This window comes from Alternaria metachromatica, assembly GCF_023757995.1.
Source record: "Alternaria metachromatica strain BMP 0045 chromosome Unknown scaffold_23, whole genome shotgun sequence".
In the NCBI taxonomy this organism is placed as follows: domain Eukaryota; kingdom Fungi; phylum Ascomycota; class Dothideomycetes; order Pleosporales; family Pleosporaceae; genus Alternaria; species Alternaria metachromatica.
The window spans coordinates 407873-429232 of record NW_026055514.1 but is presented as its reverse complement, the minus strand read 5'-3'; the positions used below and the strand labels follow the sequence as shown (position 1 = coordinate 429232).

The following is a 21360-nucleotide window of genomic DNA, read 5'->3' as shown; positions in this document are numbered from 1 at the left end:
GTGCAGTCTCTGCATATCACCTGATCGTTAAACATACTTCATCCGCCACAATGGACGTCAAAGAGCCCCTACTACCGTCCGATCCCCCACCATCGTATGAAGATGCGCGGAAGTCACCAATCCCACAAAACAAGTCGGCATCGGGCACACCATTAGCGAAGAGGCTACCTCCAGGACCGCCTCCGCCACTGAATCTGCCAGCGCTGAATGAGTTGAGAGGATCGAGAGTTGTGCTTGCGAGCGCGTCACCACGGAGAAGACAGCTTCTCGCACAGGTAGCATCACATCTACCCGGCCATGGACATGCCAGATACTGACTTCTATCAGATCGGCCTCACAAAAATCGACGTAGTTCCATCCAAATTCGCCGAAAACCTAGACCACTCGCTCGGCGCGCTGAACTACGTCCTCGAAACCGCGTCCGCCAAAGCGCATGACGTATACAAAACCGAGATTAACAATCGCGAGCGCGGCGAACCTGCCATCGTCATCGCTGCCGACACAATCGTAGTATCGCACGCTGGGCGGATACTGGAGAAGCCAAAGAGCGAGGCAGATCATATAGCAACGCTGAAGATGCTGAGAGATGAGGGCGCGCACAAGGTTATGACCGCCGTTGCGGTGATGAAGCCATTAGAGTCTGCGGTAGATCCGGGATATGCTATGGAGACACATGTTGAAGAGACAACGGTTATGTTCGATCCTACTGGTACTTCTTCCTGTTCAGAAATGGCTGAATCGAATGCTAACACGAGTAGTGACCGACGAACTGATCCTCGCATACGTCAAAACGCGCGACGGTAACGATAAAGCAGGCGGCTATGGTATACAGACAGTGGGCGCGTGCCTCATCGAGCGTATAGAAGGGTCCTACGACAACGTGGTCGGCTTGCCGTTACGGCAGACGCTGAAGCTGATAGAGAAGGTCATGGAGCCTGAGGAGGAAGAGGGAGACTTCTTTGTGGACAGCCGAGAAGACGAAGAGGAGGAGTAGGGCAAGAACCTCCAAGTACATCAGGCGAGCGATAGTGTATGGCATGCATACAAATCTCCACCTGGGCGTAAGAGCCTTCGACGACGGGACTAAGCATGACATCGCATAAGAAGGGAACTTCCCTGTGTTTACACGGAGTAAAGGTTATGATAGATTTCCTGAAGCTAGGCTATGTCAGATAGCTCTATGGTGCAGTTGACTGCTTTCGAGGGAAGATGATGGTTGACAAATACCCAAGTGGTTCATCCCGTACCGCATCCAACGGAGACATAGGAATCAAATCTACCGACTTACGTCCGTATCCTCCCGGCAGAGTATGCATGAATACTGTAAAGATTCTCGTACGATACGCTTTGAGACGCAATCGGCTTGCTCGTGATCATTTTCTGACATGCTGCTCCTGTTGCCAATGCACAAGACGGATCAAAAATATGCTCGGACGTTTCATTAAGCCTTCCAGGTCAGCACACTACTAGCATTCTCACCGCTGAGTGCATTGAGTCCATAGCGACTTCTAGCTACACCCCTCCATTACCAATCCACGCCCCACTTGCCTCGGCTCAGCCTTAAATCTCGCAGCGGGCACCTTTCCCAAAGCGGGTGACTCCCGGCGCGAGCGCTCGTCATGGCTTCGTGTCGTTCAACGTTGTCTCGAAGATTCTGCATTTGCGACAAGTTTCGTGCCCCGCGTCGAGACACCTGGCCGAAGTCGTGGCTTCTAGAGTCGGACGAATATTCGTTTTGCGCCTCTTTGCCGGTCGCTGGCCGATATGCAACGTTACGACTGGGCTTGCCGTGCTAGGACGGCGCCTCCGGGTCCCTCCCTCCACCCATGATGCAATCAGGGTCTTTCTCTCGGCGGTGAAATCACAGTTTGTCAGCTAGAGGTGTTGGTATATAGCTAGGTGCTCATGTCTCAATCTTCAGCATCAAATTATTAAACCACTCTACAACATCAACACAAGATACCCTACTTCTTCCTTCCTAATACCCAACTCTACACAACACAAAGACACAATCATGGTTCAGAACAAGGGCGTCATCTTCAAGAAGGTCCCAGAGGGATGGCCAAAGCCAGGCCAGGACCTCGCTGTTGAGGCCCGCGACATCGACCTTGACCAGAAGCTCCCAGAGGGTGCTCTTCTTGTCAAGAACTTCTACGCATCTTTCGACCCCTACCAGCGCGGCCGCATGCGTGCACCCGACGTCAAGTCCTACTCTCCTCCCTTCGAGCTAGGCAAGCCCATCACCAACCGCTCCATCTTCAAGGTCGTCAAGTCCGCCAGCGACAAGTTCAAGGAGGGCCAAACCCTCATCACCATGGGCATCAGCCCCATTGAGGAGTACTCCGTCCTCGACAAGGACGCCGTCGCCAACTGCATCGAGCTCAAGAACCCCTACAACCTTGACCCCAAGTACTTCCTCGGTCCCCTCGGTATGCCCGGCCTGACCGCCTGGTCCTCCTTCTACGAGATCGGCCAGCCCAAGAAGGGCGAGACAATCTTCATTTCCGCCGCCTCAGGCGCCGTCGGCCAGCTCGTCGGCCAACTCGCCAAGCACGAGGGCCTCACCGTCATCGGCTCCGTCGGCGACGACAAGAAGCTCGACTTCATCACCAAGGAGCTCAACTTCGACTCCGGCTTCAACTACAAGACCGAGAAGCCGGCCGATGCCCTCGCCCGCCTCGCCCCCAACGGCATCGACATCTACTACGAAAACGTCGGCGGCGAGCAACTCGAAGCCGCCATCAACGCCATGAACAACTTCGGACGCATCGTCGCCTGCGGCATGATCTCCCAGTACAACGCTAAGCCCGGCGAGCAGTACCCCATCCGCAACCTCATGAACGTTGTTGCCAAGCGCCTTACTATCCGCGGTTTCATTGTTGGTGACGAGAACATGGGTCCTAAGCACGCGAAGGAGCACCAGGAGAAGCTGCAGAAGTGGTTGTCTGAGGGTACCTTCAAGGCGAAGATTAGTGTTACTGAGGGTATTGATAATGCGGTTGACGGCTTTATTGGTATGCTCGAGGGAAAGAACTTTGGTAAGGCGGTGTTGCAGATTGCGGATTTGAGCAAAGAGTAGAGAGTTGTATATACCCCGAGTTTTAGTAGCACTGAAGCTCCATGAATGAAATAAGAATGAACACGAACGTTGATCTATCATGTACCCCAGTGATGCAGTGAAGTTCATTGATCCTGACCGGACGCGTCTCAGAGGCTTTCGTAGCTGTCATGACTCGCGCCTCACCAGCGCGATCGAGATGAGCTTTGCCGCATGACTCAGTCTGGGGGAAGCAGCTGCTGGGCTGACAGCTTCCTCGCCCTGAAACTCCTACTCTCTCATGACTACAGCATCGAAGAGATCCACACGGTATATGGTGCGTCACACGTTGTGATAATCATCGCTGATCTTCCCGGTCGACCACAAGACGAGCGACGAGCGACGAGCGACGCGCGACGCGACTTCCTGCCCTTCTGCACCGTGTATTCGTCGTGGCTACGATGACATTAGCGCAGCACCTCACCCAGCCGGGGTGGTGTTAGGAAGGCGAGCCGATATACACAGCCCTGCAATTGCCGTCCGATCTCGAGCCTCATTTATCATTCATCTCCAATGCAGCCATGTTTAGTAAACTTGGGGGCCAAACCTTACCCAGCCAAGGCTTTGTGGCTGTGTGGGCGGCGTCCATATCGCGCCTGCTTGAACAGGCAGTGCAGGCCGACGCGGGGACAACTTGGTATCCTCAACACCACACCCCAACTTCCCCATCTTGTCTGATTTGATAGCGTGGCTATCGCACACCACAGCGGCTCTCGACATGCTTTGACTCAATTGACACAGTAACCACTGTCATGGGTAACTGCGGTAGTTCCCTTGACTGCACTGCGTGCAGAAGATTCGACTATGAGACGCAAGAATGGAACCAGGAGTGCCCAACACAGTCAAAAGTCAACGCGGATATCGCAGGTATTGGAGTAAGTCCTGAAACTTCTGCTTGTCTATAGTGCTAATGTAAGGCCAGATTCTCGTATCATTCTACTTCAGCGCCTTGGCCGTTTTCGTGGTGGTCATCCGGGGGTACCTGACCGCAACCTTGCCTTCAGGTCTGCTACAGTCAACTGACCAGCATGCGCTCGAAATAATGAAGAACCTCTTCAAGCGGAAGAGGCGCCAACAAAACACAAGAACTCCAAGCTTAGTGCAGACGCCGAAACAACAGAGCCGCAGCCATGTTCTCGCCAAGTTCATTAAGATGCTTAGCGATCAACAGCTCATAACGGGAATCTCAATAATGATTGCTGCACTTTCGAGTCGATGTGTCATGTCTCAGAATGAATGGCATATCGTTATGTCACTGGCTTATTTCTCAGCTACGACGCATAGTCTGTCACTGGATGTACTGCGAAAGTACCTAGCCCAGCACACTTGGGCCAGGTATTGTCGCATTACATTTACGCTGGTGTTTCTTGTCATTTTTACCTTCGCGTTCCTTGTGGATTTCTTATTGTCTGACAACGGCACTAAGATAGTTCAATGTGCGTTGCTGGAGTGGATATCGGACCCCGCGCTTGTGGTCGACGAAATTGTTCTACTCCGGCTTATCCCTATACTGATCATCCTGTGGGCAAAACACATTTCGGCCCTCACTCGACTAGCTGCTCCGGACGTCGGTTATCACCGTCACGTCACTTTTATCCGTATGGATCGCATATCCATGTACTTCTGGAGCCGGTCAAACGCCCTCTCCGAAATGGAAATCGCAAGCATTATCGCAGATGCGCGTCTGGACTATGATACTAAAATCGGACCATCGAATGATGAGGCGAAGATATCCGCTTGGTACTTCCTGGAGCAGTACCATGATGCGTACCTTTCTGAAATTCCCGTGTGGGCACTCCAGTTCGTTTACGGGACGAAAAATACAATCTTTGCAGTATTGGGTGCCAACATCGACCCATCGAGTGATGCATGGGAGCTTGGATATGGCCAAGTCGTCGCCATTGGTTTACTCGTTCTTCCATTGCTTGCTCTAATCGACGTCAAAAACGGTAAGCCTTGTCTCTACTCTCATGATGACCGTACTGATCAGACGAAGAGCAAGCAATACTGGATAGCTTTCTTCCCTCACTAGCCCAGGGAACTTTGAACCAGATCAATGTCGCAGACAATTCATCTCCAAGACTAACCGCATCCGAGCCGCGTGCCGAGCAGTCTGATCACGCACGCAGTGACATCATACACCAGACCGGGAACGTCGCACATCAGCCCTTCCCAAAAATAGCGAGAAAGATCGCGATCAGATCATTGATCCTTTGTGTATTATTCACCGTACTGTTGATCTTCGCGGTCTCTATCCAATCGTTCGTTCTGTTTTCCTTCACTGCAGTATGGATTATGATAAGAGCGGTCATTATCTTGAGACGTCACATCAGTCAGAATCGATTCGTGTGGAAAGAGATGAAGTCACGCAAGAACAAGAAGACTTCCTTGCAGTCGTCTCCAGTGGTACCTGGCAGGTCCGGCAGTAGCGCACCTCAGACCCCACCACGACGGCCTTCAGTCAATGTACTTGACGGCCCACAGGACGAGACACATACAACTGCGACGGACACGAGCCCAACGTTCGGACCACCCCAGAGGCAGGATACTGAAGCTAGTATCGGTCTGGATGCGTTGTTTAGCAAGCAGGACGGGAGTCCTTGATCATCAGTCGTACAAGGAATCTGGTTGATCTGCATCGCACGTACGTTTGGCGCTCGATGATGTACAGCGATGCGACTATGGTATTGGGTTGCCCGCTGGAAGTAGCGACCTGCAGCAGCAGCACCACTGCTACCCTCCAATACATCTCAGCCCAGCCTGCGCAGCTTATCTCCACCACCAGTCACCACCTAAGCGAGTTTCTAGGCCGTTTTTATAGGCACATGCGCCCAGCTTCTCAGCTCATGCATAGCGACTAGAAAAGGACAAGGCTGAGCCGCGAAATCCACCTATCATCCATCAAGCTGATCGCTACTACCCGTGCAGACTTCCACAGAATCTTCAAGTTTTATTCCATCGTTGTCGTATCTCATCGAGATAGGACTCACGGTTTTCATCACATGTACCATGTCATACGTTATGACACCTTTTGCCAACTATCTCCGCGGGCTCCGAGGCGCTCGAATATACCCCCAACCTTTTAGACTCTGTACTCAGCATCACTCCGCTACGGCGCCCAAATACCAAACTCGAACGATGAGTGTCAAAGACCAACCACTGGACCGATTCGAATGCGCAGACGCCTTTTACATACGCCACCAATAGCCTAGGCTTGCGCCATTCCCAGCCTTTCTCCCACTTTTCCTGGCATATCGGGATCGCATGCAGGCGGAACCTTGGCGGCTGACATCAGCCTGCTCGCATGTCCACTGCTATTCAAAGGCTACTTATCCCGCTTCTTGCTACGATTGTTGCCTTAACCCCAGCCTAGCACGTTACCACCACGCAAGCAAACGACCATGGGCAGCTGTGGAAGCTCTCTCAACTGCAACAAATGTTACGCCAGTGAACCCATTGATGGTTGTAACACTGAGATCGAGGTAGATCCCGATATTGCGGGCATCGGAGTAAGTGGATCATAGATGGCCTCCGGAGCCGCACGCTGATATCATTCAAAGGTGTTGATATCTTTCCTCTTCTGCGCTTATATGCTCTCCGCCGTCATTGTCTGGGGATACTACAATGAGTGCTTGCCCATCGACATACTTTCCCGCACCGATCATTACGCACTGCAGGCACTCAAGAAGCTGCGTCGCCCTTTCACCGAAGCTGATCTTCATTTCAAGCCTACGCCAAAGCAGAAAGAGAGGACTCAGATTATCGTTGGATTTGCCACAGTCTTAAGCGACCAACAACTTATTACCGGTGTTGCGATCCTAATCGCGGGACTCGCTAGTCGGTGCCGCATCACCTTCTATGAGTTCAACATCGTCACCTATCTAGCGTACTTCGCGACCGTCACACATGCGCTCTCTCTGGGGGTGCTTCAAAGTCATCTCTACTACCGTAAGCTCGTTCGCGACTGCCGAGTTGTGTTTACCGTTGGGTTTCTGGCAATCTTCGCCTTCTCCTTCATCATCAATACTGTTTCAACTAATTTTGACGAAGTCATATCGAAGACTACCTTAAACGTAGGAAATGTGCTCCAGTGTCTCTTCGAAGCGTCGCGTTTCGGCAAGTCAATCCAATTCGATTTGGTCGAGTCAATTCTCATCCTGGGACTTGTGCTTGTCAACCACACCTTCGCTATCGCAAACCTGTTCTTCGAACCCGGAACAAGTGCGCTGAGCGTGTGGATTCAATCGTTTTACGCAGGTTGTCTTCGTCTCAAAGGTTTCTCGAAAGTAGACGCTAGCGCAATGGTCATCAAGGCCGATGCCAAATACTACGCCTGGCTACGTCCACCGGTTACAACTACAAAAAGGACGAACATATCGATATGGTTCTTCTTCGACAGATACTACGACTCGTACATATCCATGCTTCCGGAGATTATACTGGGCATGACCTATGGCACCGGCAGTGTTGTACTCGCTGTATGGTTTGGGGGATTGAAGCCAGCGAATAGTCTTCATATCCTGGGGTTTGGGCAGGTTGTAGCCATAGTGCTGCTGGCGCTAACGCTTCTAGCCGCAGTTGAAGTCATCAATGGTAAGTACATTCGGTCTGATCGTCGCAGGGCTTACGCTAATGTGAAGCCGCGCCTCTAGAACAGAAGGCTCCGTGGAACAAGGCTCCTAGTTGCGAAGCCTGTTCATCTTCCGAGGCGAGTTTGATGAAGATAAACACCGCGGCGGAAGGTGTTAAACAAGACAAAACCACCCCAGGTCCATCTCACACCTCTGTACCTGAGTCCAAAGGTCTCATTGATCGGCCTTGGACAGTACTAGTGCGTCTTGGATCATGGAAGTCCCACGAAGACTTGTCAGCCATACGTTCTGGTAACTTCTATACCGAAGACAATGGCGATGTCTACACGGCCAGAAAGATGGGCCGTCTTACCTTGATTTATTCCTTCTGCGAAAGCTGCCTGTCCGCATCAATGGGAGTTATGTGGAACCTCAGCGACACTACTGGTTTAGCCTCGTTCCTACTCTACATGTATATCACTTATCGGTTCCTGCTGACAGTCAAGAGCATGGTGGACCAAATCTACTTCATCCGTGATGAAGTCAGGATAAGCCGTAATCGAGCTCGGCCAGAATCCCAGCTCAGCATGCTTACTCGAGCGCGACCCGAGTCAAACCGAAGTGACCAGAGTATGGTTACCTCGGCACCATCGGACAACACCAGTATACAGACCACCTCGCCGTCGCCGTCGCGACCACTGAGTATTATCGAGCAATGGTCTACTGGGAGAGAACACCAGACGGATTTTGGACCGCCAGGCAGGGTAGATACTGAAGCAGATATCGGGCTTGTTCCATTGGTTAGACGGAAGACATTGCCTCCTCAACAAAGTGGCAAAGATGCATGATCACGGCGATCGGCCGGCCAGTCTCGTGTGGGCCAGGAAACGGAGAGCAGCACATGGATGGCATAGCTCCCGGTATTGAATGAAATGATTCATATTTCCTCTTGAACCTGAACCAAACATATCCGTCATCCATCCATCAAGCCGCAAAACCACCATCCCATGTCCAAACCTCCCACCGTCAAGCAGCCAACTTCATTACGAAGCCAGCCGCGACACATGAAAAAGAGATACCAGTAGACCCCATAATGACCAATTCCCCAGATGTCGATCCTAACCCACATGCACCATGCCCGGGCATTCGCCCATCGCCAATCATGCATCCCAGATAAAGACCTTTCCCTCGATGAGGAGCCCAGAAGAGCCAAACGGCCATCTTCAAAGTTGATCAAACTCCCAGATCATGCAAAAGCAACGCCAAAGCAACGCAAGATAGTACAGAACAAAGGAAAAAACTCACACTCAGAAGAGAATGGACGCCGCAACCAAGACGTTGCTGGCCAATGTGTTCTTTGGAACTTGCGATGAAGATCGCTTGCAAACTTTTCGTATGTCGCACCGCGTCGCAAGGTCTGCGGTTCGAGATATCGTTGATAGCACTTTTGAGTATGTTCGAGACTGCCAGCACTGCTGTTAATCAAGGTTAGTTCACGTAAGATCATCACGATAGCACTGCGTACCTGTTGTTTCTTCAACCCCAACAAGAACCCACATCAAGCAGCTTTCAGAGCCTGCGCGACCAAGACCGGAACCAAGATTGCAGTGACAAGGCCAACATTAACGACAATACCAGCAATGAGCGCCGTTCGCTTAGACTGTGGCGTGACGTGACCCAGATGGCCTTTGGTAAGCTCGGCGATGACCTTGTCTCCTATGAAACGGAAGAGAATGATGCAGGGCGGCAGGAGGCAGAAGGCCATGAGGATGCACCATGATAGCTTGCGGCGGCGTGCCTCGTCTTCTGGGTTGGGCTCACGCTCCACGCAGAGAAGGTGAGGCGAGTGCTGGTGGGCAATGTTGGTCCGGACCGGCGCAGGGTAGATGTCTAGGCTAGGGTGTGTGGGACGCAGAGGCGTGGTAGTGTCGCTGGTAGATGGACGATCACTGTGGGCCACGAAGCGCGTGATGTGCGTGTCTTGAGTCGAGACGGTCGATCGAGCAGCTTCAGGCGCAAGGAACATCTGCCGCAGTTTCGTCTGACCAGGTACGGCAGAGCGGCTCGTGCGGCGTTGTTGACGCAGGAACGTGGTAGAGTTACGGAGGTGCTTGCGAGCACCAGGGTTTGGAGAGGTCTCTTGAACAGTTTCCAGTTCTGGCGTCTGTGAGAACAGACTAGCTTCTGATGGTGTTCGATGCTCGGGACTCGGCTTGTAGACTGGTCGGGACTGGCTGATGCGAGTTACGCTGCCTGTAGCTGGGAAGGGCGAAGCGTAGAACCCGGTGTAGTCTGAACGAACGCTCTGGCGGCCAACGCTCGAGCTGAGCTTCACACCAGGACTGCTAGTATCTGCGACACTGCTACCTGTCTCATGCATGCCAGTACCGCGAGGAGTACCGGTGAGGTTGCCCTTAGGCCCAACATAGGAGAGCTTCTCAAAGGTGTTCTGGCGCTCGAGACCAATAGGACTGTTGTCAAAAACGCTCTCATCAGCGGTACTTGAAGTCGGTAGAGTACTATCATCGCTTCTATACCGGTAATGTCCTTGTGATAGACCCACAGACGAAGCGCGCTGCTCATCGATAATGATGTTATCATTAGGGCCAGAAGCTAGCAGCTCTTGCGTCTCTTTGTCGCTGAAAGCGTACGGGTCCGCCCAAGGAGCGTAAGCATATGGCTGATCGACGGCACCGCGCCCGCGAACGTCCTCAGGTTGAGTAGCGAACTGGAACAATGGTGCTGTCCGTGATGCTGGAGGGCTAGTGGCCAAGGGAGGAGATGAAGTATCGGGTGCGGTACGGACACTTCCTTGAGCTCTCAACTGTGGTGGCGATGAGCCGAACAGATGAGGGTGTTGAGTGCGTGATGGACTAGGGTGGTTGTAGTATGTCGAACGAGCCGGTGATTGAGCTAGCTTCGCCCAGGAAGGAAGGGAGCCATCTGAGTTTAGGCCAAGACTGTTCCGGATACCCTCACTGCTGCTATAGTCTGCAATACTGCTAAGAAGAGACTCATGACCTTTCGAATCGCGACTGTTGCCGCCGACCGTCTCCCAATCCGCTTTATCTCCGGTAATAGCTGCGTCGCCGCCACCAAGAGGTGTGTCGAACTCCTCGGGAACACCAGATGACCTGTTTGTGGCTGATTTACTTAGCATTAGGCTGGCCGAGTTGCGTCTAGCCCACATCGCGGGGATCTTACGGTCATCCTGATGCTTGTTGGCCGTGTCTTGGAAGATTTGTTCGGCCTGTTCGAGAGCCTCTCTAGGCGTATGCGGACTCTGCGGGTTGTCCGCTTGAGAGTAAGAAGACGAAGGCTCGAGGGTCCTGGCTTCTGGTTGAGAGTACGATGAAGATGGCTCCAGAGTGCCTTTCATAGCAGGCTGGATCGAGACATCTGACTCCGAGATGCGGAGCAGGTTACGAGTATCTCCGTATGAGTAGCGTGATTCATCAGAGAACATACCAGACATTGGTAGACGTGGAGGAAGGAAAGGTGCTTCATCGTACTCAAAGGCCGGTGCAAGAGGAGCCGCTTCACGAGGGGGTGAACCTGGGTGCTGGGTAATCGGAGGCCGCCTTGAACCTACACCAGTTTGTTGAACCCCCTTTCCTTTGCCTTCATAGTGAGTGGCTACGGGCGCATTTGCAGTATCATGCGGGCTATATTCATCGATGAGTTTGCTGATGGTGTCTGTCTTGGGATCACGTTCATCGACCGAAGGGTGGTACATGTCCTGCGCGAATGGACGTGACAGTCGCTGACTCATCCGATTAGAGTCGCCATAATCGTACGAGCTGTTAGGATTGTACTCGTTGGCAAAGTCGCTTGCGTTTATCCCACTAAGCCGAGCGAACGGGTTGCCACTGCTGTTCCGGTCGCTCTGGAGTCCCTGCTGATACATGGACTTTCGATGACCATCTGCGGTGTAGATGGACGAACTGGGGTAGATCGAATCAAGATCGTCGTAGTAGGGCTTCGAAAAGCCGCCTTCAGTAGAGTAAGGTAGATGAGACTCATCTAATCGTCCGATCTCCGTCGAGTGCTCATCCGGCAGCATGGATGCTAGCGAATCCGTCTGATAGTGTCCAGCGGATTGACCTCGCGATGCCTCCGCTTCATTCTGTCCGGGAGAAAAGGCTTGTGGGAACGCCGGTGTAAAGGCATGGAAGCCTTCAGGTGACAGGGGGCTGCTGGGCGTGGCTGGCGACATTGGTCCGACCGGGAAGTATGATGTTTCGGGGGTTGTGATATAGGTCTGGTGTAGAGGGCGCGGGAATTCTCCTTCCATGCTGATTGATGCCTTGCTCACGTTTTCGCTACGCATCTCCTGCAACTCCTCGCCCTGTAACGCCGACGGAGTCTTGGTGAGCTTCTTCGTCAAGGTGCGAGTCAATCCTTTGAGAGAGAAACGCGACTCGCGAGCAGGCGGCTTGATGGCCAGCGGGGAGGGCACATTGACTGATTCGGGGCTGTACGGAGGCGATGTATAAGACGAGGAGTTGGGACTGAGGGCAGCAGGTGACGGCTCGAGCGGAAGCTCCATATGCGACTGCTCTGGCTCATCTTCAGGACGTCTCAGGATACCTGCATGCGCTGCGCGGAAATCGCCGTAAACGGCTCGTTTGGGCGCCATCTGTTGCGATCAGCTGTGCTGAGAGCGTAGTTGGGTTGTAATACATACCTCTGAAAATGCGTCGTCAGATGAACGTAGAAGAAGATATTCACTAGAATCGAAGTCGCGCGACGGCGTAACAATGTCGTGAAGCAGTAGCGAATCGTGCGGGTTAACCAAGTCAAAGGAAGCACCGCGATAATGGATAATTGCGGGCGTCGCGGGCGGCGTCGCAGGCGCGGTTGTCGCGAAGCAAGGTGCGTCTATTCGCGTCGGCTCTCTTTCATCGTGGGGTGGTGAGAGCGACGGGTCGATCCGGTGGGGCGGCTGCGGGAAGCGGGATAGCGAGAAGGTCGAGAGTGTGGGCGTGGTCTGCGCGCCGCTGGAGTGTGAAAGATCGGTGGAGAAGCTCAACACAGCAGGACGCGGTGATTGGCGGTCTTGCGTAGATTTCACGTTTGCAAGCGGAAGAGCAAAAACAGGACCTGTAGTGGCAGGCGGTTTCGGCAACCTTTTTCTTGACTTGAACTGACGTACCTTGCTAGACGAGTCTCCAGTGGATATGCTGGGTATACTGCCCGTCTGCACGCGGGGCTCAGCTGACTGCGACCGAAGCGATAGCTCGAGCAGTGTTGGCTGCTGGGGCGGCGGAGCAATCGAGTTGAGTTGGTATGCCGACTGCGAAAAGTGGAGAGGGCGCAATGGCGGACCGGAGTCTGACCGCGTCGAATGCGATACCGATGGTGCGCGTTCGATATTGTTCAAGGCAAGTGCCGCAGGTTTCCTCCGAAGAGACTTGCCTGACGGTGTACCTGTTCGCGATAGCGTAGGCGTGTGTTGCTGCTTGCGATACTCGTGGATGGTGAGGACGTGGACGGGAGTCCGGGAGGAGGCAGACGAGGTAACTGAGTGGTGTGGGGAGTGGACGGGCGTTATAGGATTGCCAGCTTGCATCCGCAGTGAAGCCGGCTCAGAAAGTCGCGGTGACTGCGATTGGGGGTAAAATGCCGCCATCTTCGACTTGCCCGGCAGACCCGTTTGTCGTTCTCTGCGGTGGTGAATGAGAGTTTGCAATCTGATTCCTGACTACAACTCCGTCATTGGCTTCATGTGTAGGGTAACTTTCCAGGCTCTTGGTTCGTTGTTTCGCTTCGAATCGGACTTGAGGTGAAGTTTAACGAATGCATTGCGGGACCCACGCCATGGGCTTCGAGAGTATGGATACGGTCCGGTTGCTTTCGTTCCAGTCGGCGAGCTATACTTGTAGCGATCCCAGAGTATCCGGTAAACCTCAAAGTCGCCGTATACAGACGTTGTAACCGTGCCGGTATGGGCTGATGTTCGAAAGAGCGGTTTCCTTCGGAGAAATGGCTGAGTGCAGTCACAACCGAGTGTTTGTGAACGCACACGTCGTTTGGTGCTGATGATCGTAGTAAAGGCGGTGCGAAGCAACGTCAGAGATACCGAAGATGCGGGACAAAGAACCAGGAGCGAAAGACGGTGAGATATTAAGATTAGAAGTCGATACAGAGAAGACGGACGGCACGAGAGTCTATCCCGTTGAGAAGAAGAGGAAAGAGCGCTAGAAGACAGCCTTGAAGACGAAGAAGGCACGATGTTCTCTCACCGAGTACCTACACACAGTAGGAAGGAACGATGACGGGACGTCCGCCAAAAAATAAACAGAACGGAAAGAACATCCCTAGAAGCCAGCCCGACTTCAGCCCCGGCTTTAGCTCCGAGGGGCACCGGGCATCGCATTCGTCACGCTCAGCAGACCACACAATTCCCACGCATCCTTTCTGCTGCCCTATCTCATTACACCTACCAGGACCGTTGCGTACGTAGAAAGAGCGATGCAGCTTCGTGGGTGGTTGCCGGCATGGCGGCCCCTTGTCTAGCGTGTCTTCACGCTGGCCAGTCAAACCTCGCAGACACCTGCAGCGACGAAACATAGGACACGGCCGCGCGATGGCGAGAGGGCATCGTACACCACTTGATCTGCCCCGAGGGAAGCGAGCTAATACCCGTCATCTCGTTTCAAAGCCTAGCGGGCGACGTATCGGAGGTTGAGCGGATGTTGGAAGGATCCAATTAGGCGGCGTGATGCGTTTGCCTGCAAGCTTCACGACTGGCATTGCGCGGTGGGGGAGATGAGTCTTACCTCAGCTCGTGGAGAAAGGTGGAAATGGCATTGCGTGGAAGAGGTCTGGAGGTCTGTTCGGTGCGAAAGGGGTGTGCGTGATTGAGTGATGATGGTGTGCTGTCATTTCACGAACCTGTCACAAATTGCGCTAATGGTGGCGATCTCGAGTAGCCGAGTCTTGGGAACTGCATGTTCCCACACGAGTAATGATAAGGCGGTCGTCTGCCCGAATTGTGTTAGAGCGCTGCATTTCTGGCCTTGTTAGGCTCTCACGCGGGTACTTTGCATGCATGTGTGGTAAGAATGAACTACTCCACGCCGTTAGGCGCCCCCGATCACATTACTGTAGCTCCACTGAGTCTATCTCCGCCACGCGATCTGTCGCCTTTATCTTCTGATTCATCTTGGGCAAGCTCATGCAAGGCTTGCTTCGCACCGTATTCCTTCAACCCCGTCCTTGACTTTCTCCGCCGTATTGACGGGTACCGCACAGGCTCCAAGTTGCTGAGAGGAGAGTACGAGAAGCGTCGCGGGTCAACCCCTTGCGGATACTGATGCTCCAGTACAACACGGATGCTCACGTTCTCTGGCACCGAACTATGGCGATGCTGTCGATCTGAATCTCCCTGGGGCGACTTGCTCTTGCTTGGAGGCGTGGCAGGCTTCTTAGGTTGGGGCGACGCCGAAGCAGCTTCGATGGCTTTCCCATCATCGGCTGCTTCATACTCTATCAGATTCGGGTTGTTGATCTCGCCTTGTCGCGTACCCTGCAATGGTTAGCTTGGGCCGTGAGACCGTTCAGTAAGCAAACTTACGCGTGTTGGATACACAGTTCCTGGCATCATGACATATTCATCCAACGTATGCATGAGTTTGGCGAAGTTGAAACCATGTCCTGGCCGGCTTGGAAGGAACCTCTGCCCAATGTCGTGTTCGAAACTGAGCATACAATCTTGATTCGGCATATACTTGGAGAGATTTGTGTACCACTGGGGATATGTGCCGTACCAGGCACCGACATCCGCGTTCAGGTCTACTGACATGTATATATTCTCGCAATCTTCCGGCTTCTGCACAAGTAGGACGAAGTCGAATTCTCGTGGCAAGCCTGACTTTTGGAGCATGTTCTCCGTGAGTGTCCAGACGGCCTTGGCGTCTTCGACATCGTACTCTGATCCGTGTGGGCTTCGCTTCGATCGTACGGATCCTTGGATGCTCATCATGTGGAAGACCTTGTAGCTACTCTTCATAGCTGCTTTCGGGTTCAACGAAGCAGATACGGGGGCTTGCGATACGCCTAGCGAACTCGATAAGCTGAAGTTCCACTGCAAGTTTTCTGGCGACACGGATCCAAACATCAGCTCTGGCGCATGCTTCAAGATGCGCGGATGCGACGCGCCTGGTTTCCGGGGTGTGTTGGGGTCACCATTATCGCCATGGACGGTAACTTCGATCTCGGCGCTCTTGAAACGGTGCGATTCTGGGTCGTGGGGATGAAAGACAAAGTGCACCGAAACGAAGAAGAGGTTGTTGATGTCGGGTTCGTGAAGCGCATTCGACCTGTAGTAGCCGTGTTGAAGCCGATTAACGTGGGCGGAGATGTACGCGTTCCCGGGTAGCCGGCGCTCGTAAAGGCATTTCTTGTTGATTTGAAGTCGCTTCCTAGGTATGTTTGGATCTTTGGGCGGGGGCTTGATCGTTACTCGACTTCTCTTGACAGGCGGGTCAGATGTGTGCTGTTCAGGTTCGGGCTCGTCGTCCCCTCCCTTGAGATGTCGCATCAAGGAGTGCATCGTAACGTAGAGATATGTCGAAGATGGCGTTCGCTAGACGCGCGGGTTGACGGTCACAGAGTATCAAGATGTGGTGCGTGCCCGCGTTGTCATCGACGCTACCGGCTACGGCGGTATTTCTGGTGAGTCTGGATCTGGGCTTATCATGGCTGCGACACGATGCAGGTGTGTTGAAAAAGGAGAAGGGACGAAGGCCTGAGACGCGTCAGGTAGGATAGGAGCAAGATAGGTAAGAAGGTTGGTGGCATAGGCCGAATAAGGCGTGGATCTGCATGTCTCAGTGGTGCTGGTGTTGAAACCAATAACCCCTACGTCATGCTGAGGTTAGCTCGAACCACGACAGGCACGCGCAGATTCGCGACACCTGAATGGCCTGCCGGAAGATATGTGCCTAGAATTGCGTCCATGAATGTCGCGGATGAAGGTTGAGAGCGCGTTGCCGCGGACGTAAGCTCCTTATCAGCGCGCGTCTTTATCGCAAGCGAACCCCGCAGCATGGCCCAAAGAGGTGAGGCCTGTAGCGGTAGAGTCGGACTGGAGGATGGTGGGGATTCAAATACAATCTGGAGACGCGTTGTATCGCTCCAGATCTTGGCTGCTTCTGATTCTACAATATGCAGTTGTGCCCAAAGGAGGTGTGTAACATGGTGCCATGTACGCGTGCGGCCCCTGCTGACCATCGCGTCACAGCTTGACAAGCTCGTCATATCGCAGCTCGGACTCCTTGCGCAACGTCGACTGGCAAGGGGAGTGAAGCTGAATCATGCTGAAGCTACCGTAAGTCTCACATGATATCGCGTGGACGCTGCTAATACTCCCAGGCTTTGATCGCGAACAACCTCCAGGAAGTACGACCTCCGACTTCGCGCGCATCCTCGGTCGCATGCTGAATGCACACAGCTTATCCGCGATGGAAACCACTCTGTCGCCGACCTCATGTCCATTGGCACGACGATGCTCGGTCGCCGCCATGTACAGCCCTCCGTTGTCGCGTCGCTCGGTGAATTGATGGTCGAAGGCACCTTCCCAACCGGCACATACCTCGTTACTGTCCACAACCCAGTGTCCACCGACGATGGCGACCTTGAGAAGGCGCTATATGGCTCGTTCCTGCCCATTCCGTCGAACGACATGTTCCCGCTGCCCGATGCGAGTGTCTACGAGAGTACGAAGCAGCCAGGCGCGATCGTGGCTGTCAAGGGAGAGGCTGGTATAATCAAGCTGAACGAGGGGCGCAAGAGGATCAAGCTCAAGGTGAAGAGCATGGGAGATCGGCCAATTCAGGTATGCAACTACCATGCCATCACAGGGCATGCGACTCACAAGATATAGGTCGGATCGCATTACCACTTCATCGAGACGAACCCACAACTCCAATTCGATCGTGTACGAGCTCATGGATACCGCCTCGACATCCCCGCAGGCACATCGGTGCGTTTCGAGCCCGGCGATACCAAAACAGTCACCCTGGTACAGATTGGTGGTAACAAGATCATAAAGGGCGGAAACCAGATCGCCTCAGGCTTCATCGAGGACATGTCGGTCACAAATGGCATCGTGGAGAGATTGAAGTCCGGCGGCTTCCTTCACGAGCCTGAACCGTATGGCGATGCTGCGCACATCGATATCTGCACCATGGAGCGACTGTCCTACATCAGCATGTTCGGTCCGACGACCGGTGACCTGGTCAGGTTAGGCGCCACAGACCTCTGGATCAAGGTCGAGAAGGACATGACCATATACGGCGACGAGTGCGCTTTCGGAGGAGGCAAGACACTAAGAGAAGGCATGGGACAAGCTGGAGGTGTATCAGACAAAGACTCGCTGGATACCGTCATTACAAACGCTTTGATTATCGACTGGTCTGGCATCTACAAAGCGGACATTGGAATCAAAGATGGTATGATCGTTGGCATTGGCAAGGCAGGCAACCCAGATGTCATGGACGGCGTGGACCCCAACTTGATAGTCGGTTCATGTACCGATGTCATCTCTGCTGAGCACAAGATTGTAACAGCAGGTGGTTTCGACTCCCACATCCACTTCATCTGCCCTCAACAAGCACATGAGGCTATAGCATCAGGCATCACGACTATGCTTGGAGGCGGCACAGGGCCCAGCACGGGTACAAACGCAACAACCTGCACTCCAGGCAAGACGCACATCCGACAAATGCTCCAAGCCATCGACACACTCCCCGTAAACTACGGCATAACAGGAAAAGGCAACGACGCCGAGCTCCGCCCCCTCCAACAACAAGCCGAAGCGGGAGTCTGCGGCCTCAAGCTCCACGAAGACTGGGGCAGCACCCCCGCCGCCATCGACGCCTGCCTGACCGTCTGCGACGAATACGACATCCAAACGCTCATCCACACGGACACGCTCAACGAATCCGGCTTTGTAGAATCCACCATCGCCGCCATCAAAGGGCGAACCATCCACACGTACCACACCGAAGGCGCAGGCGGCGGCCACGCCCCCGACATCATCAGCGTCGTCGAACTCGACAACGTGCTGCCTTCGTCTACAAACCCCACTCGCCCATATACACGCAACACGCTCGACGAGCACCTCGACATGCTAATGGTATGCCACCACCTCTCCCGCAACATACCCGAAGACGTCGCCTTCGCCGAATCCCGCATCCGCGCCGAGACCATCGCCGCTGAAGACGTCCTGCACGACCTCGGCGCTATATCCATGATGTCTTCTGATTCGCAGGCCATGGGCCGCTGCGGCGAAGTCATCCTCCGCACGTGGAACACTGCGCACAAGAATAAAGTGCAGCGCGGTACGCTCAAGGAAGATGAGGGCACGGATGCGGATAACTTTAGGGTTAAAAGGTATATTAGTAAGTATACTGTTAACCCGGCGATAGCGCAGGGAATGGGGCATCTGGTGGGAAGTGTGGAGGTGGGTAAGGTGGCGGATCTTGTGCTTTGGACGCCGAGGAACTTTGGGGTTAAGCCGAGTTTGGTGGTTAAGAGTGGGTTTTGCTCGTATGCTCAGATGGTATGTCTTCCCTCTCATTCTTCTTCCCTTAACAATCTGTCCTCTTTCCCCAAACATACGACCGTCTAACACAACCCAGGGCGACCCCAACGCCTCGATCCCCACCGTCGAGCCTATCATCATGCGCCCCATGTTCGCACCCATGGTGCCTTCCTCCAGCATTACTTTCGTCTCGCAAGCTTCCATTGCGTCTGGCGTCGTCAAGTCCTATGGCTTGCGCAAGCGCGTTGAGGCCGTCAAGAATTGTAGGAATATCGGCAAGAGGGATATGAAGTTCAATGATACGAAGCCGAAGATGAAGGTCGATCCTGAGAGATATACGGTCGAGGCGGATGGTATGGTTTGTGAGGCTGAGCCTGCGGAGACGCTGCCGTTGACGCAGGGGTATTTTGTTTATTAGGGAAAGAAATTGAAGAATTAGTTCTGATGTTTAGTAAGGTTGTTCTGCTTTGTAAGTTTCTGTCTCCTGGCTGTGAACGTGATGCCCGATAGGCTCTCAGAGACAGAGTTTGTGCTTTGATATTCATACGAGCTATTGACTATTCATACAACAAGCAAGACCCAGTCTTAGCCCTGATAGACTGACAAGTACAACAATACGCTTAGAACGCTCAGAAAACAAACGCTAAAAGACTAGCCCATAGTCCTCCGGAAAGCATCGTCAAACTAAGAATACGCTCAATCTCCTCTCATGCACACCACCACCTCTTCCTGATCGTTGCCAGCTCGCAAGTCAGCCTTCTCTTTCTTAGTCATCGGACTTCTCTCCCGACTGCCACCCAAAGTACTCTGCCTCTTCCGCTTGGTCGTTGGCTCGAACTCGTGAGCGTTTGGGTTCAGCATGCCGGAGCCGCTGAGATCGGAGTGGGCTGTGACACCACCAAGAGCCTGTGCAAGTTCAGGTCCCATGCCTGAGGTGTCGATATGATGTTCAAAGCTGCCTAGTTCTTCGCCAAGGGCACTGTAGAGCTGTCTCTCCAGACGGCCAGTACTGTCGATGCTTGAAAGCGACACTCCAGTCTTGTGGCAGGGCTTGAACGGAGACAGCTTGTTGCTCTCGAAGGAAGCATTGGTGTTCAGATGGGGGTCGATGGCGTCCAAATCGATGATCTCCACTACATCAGGGATTTTCTTCTGGTTATTGTGCGAAGATTCGTCTTTATCCTCAAAGATGGGTATATGTGCAGTCCGAGGACCTGAGTTCAATGATGGTAGCAGACTCTGATCATGGCGCATTGCTTGATCAGACAGCCTTGGTGAGTCAGATGTCAGGACTTCCTTCCGGCTCCTGATATTCACAGCTGAAGGGCCGTGGGCTGACCCAAACTTAGCAGGCTCGATGGTCGGGGGTGGCGCTTCGCTCCGACTGAACCTAAACATACTTGAGCGTGCCGGAGATGGGTCTCTCATGGAGATATCTGAGTTATGGGTTGGAAGCCTTTGCGCGAAGGGGTTCGGCGTCGGAACACGGTTCGCGTTTGGAAACGCAGTAGGCAATCGCGATTGCGAAGGCGGGCGATTCTCTTTGTTGCTTGGGAAGGAGGGGTGATTCATCGTAGGCTGTTTGTCATTCATCGCATCGTGGAACCGCTGATTACTTGGTGACTGCTTATTCGATGCGTTCCGTAGGGCATTGTTGAAGTCCGAGTATGATGGCTTGCGCGCCATGGCCGCCGACGACGGGCGGTTGATAGGTGGGTTGATGTCTGATTTGGGGGGACAGTAGTTGTAAGCAGTCGGTAGGCGACCAGTATTCTCATGGCGTTGGTTGCCGGATCCATGCGATAGCTCACGATTCTGCTTTGGTGGACTCATAGCTTGGATGATCTGCCCTAGCTGGTCATCTCGAAGGGTGACAACGAGCTGTTTCTCTTTGTCCTTCCTTGGCGGATGATCTTCCCACTCTGTACTCATGCTTTGATCGTATTGAGACCTGTCAGGCATCCATGGTTGACTTTTGCGTGACAGATGTGAAGAAGCATACATGTAGTCAGGCATGGCCATATCGCTGGTCGAGCCCGACGTCCTTCTTGTTGACCACGTATCCATGCTAACGTCGTCGGCAGAATCTATAAGGGAGTTGAGATTGTCATCCCATATGCCTGGGCGACCGTTGTTTCTGA

At 53.4% G+C, this 21360-nt stretch overlaps 7 protein-coding genes across 7 annotated transcripts; 4 read left to right on the top strand and 3 right to left on the bottom strand.

Annotated features, from left to right (window-relative positions):
* Positions 1-50: 50 nt before the first annotated feature.
* J4E83_008344 (uncharacterized protein) lies at positions 51-994 on the top strand (the record flags this gene model as incomplete). The annotated part of the gene is made up of 3 exons (XM_049335241.1): positions 51-275; positions 328-709; positions 759-994. The coding sequence occupies 3 exons, from the start codon at positions 51-53 to the stop codon at positions 992-994; spliced, it is 843 nt and encodes a 280-aa protein (XP_049185780.1).
* Positions 995-2014: 1020 nt separating this feature from the next.
* J4E83_008343 (uncharacterized protein) lies at positions 2015-3079 on the top strand (the record flags this gene model as incomplete). The annotated part of the gene is made up of 1 exon (XM_049335240.1): positions 2015-3079. One exon carries the CDS (start codon positions 2015-2017, stop codon positions 3077-3079), a length of 1065 nt encoding a protein of 354 aa, XP_049185779.1.
* Positions 3080-6498: 3419 nt separating this feature from the next.
* On the top strand, positions 6499-7929 carry J4E83_008342 (uncharacterized protein; the record flags this gene model as incomplete). Its single annotated transcript, XM_049335239.1, has 4 exons — positions 6499-6606; positions 6658-7575; positions 7670-7690; positions 7867-7929. 4 exons carry the CDS (start codon positions 6499-6501, stop codon positions 7927-7929), a joined length of 1110 nt encoding a protein of 369 aa, XP_049185778.1.
* Positions 7930-9226: 1297 nt separating this feature from the next.
* Positions 9227-12307, bottom strand: J4E83_008341 (uncharacterized protein; the record flags this gene model as incomplete). The annotated part of the gene is made up of 2 exons (XM_049335238.1): positions 9227-9558; positions 9619-12307. The coding sequence occupies 2 exons, from the start codon at positions 12305-12307 to the stop codon at positions 9227-9229; spliced, it is 3021 nt and encodes a 1006-aa protein (XP_049185777.1).
* Positions 12308-14767: 2460 nt separating this feature from the next.
* Positions 14768-16225, bottom strand: J4E83_008340 (uncharacterized protein; the record flags this gene model as incomplete). Its single annotated transcript, XM_049335237.1, has 2 exons — positions 14768-15199; positions 15248-16225. 2 exons carry the CDS (start codon positions 16223-16225, stop codon positions 14768-14770), a joined length of 1410 nt encoding a protein of 469 aa, XP_049185776.1.
* A 614-nt stretch (positions 16226-16839) lies between these two features.
* Positions 16840-19637, top strand: URE1 (Urease; the record flags this gene model as incomplete). Its single annotated transcript, XM_049335236.1, has 6 exons — positions 16840-16860; positions 16916-17002; positions 17047-17073; positions 17126-17509; positions 17558-19237; positions 19317-19637. 6 exons carry the CDS (start codon positions 16840-16842, stop codon positions 19635-19637), a joined length of 2520 nt encoding a protein of 839 aa, XP_049185775.1.
* Positions 19638-19915: 278 nt separating this feature from the next.
* J4E83_008338 (uncharacterized protein) lies at positions 19916-21151 on the bottom strand (the record flags this gene model as incomplete). Its single annotated transcript, XM_049335235.1, has 1 exon — positions 19916-21151. One exon carries the CDS (start codon positions 21149-21151, stop codon positions 19916-19918), a length of 1236 nt encoding a protein of 411 aa, XP_049185774.1.
* Positions 21152-21360: the final 209 nt, after the last annotated feature.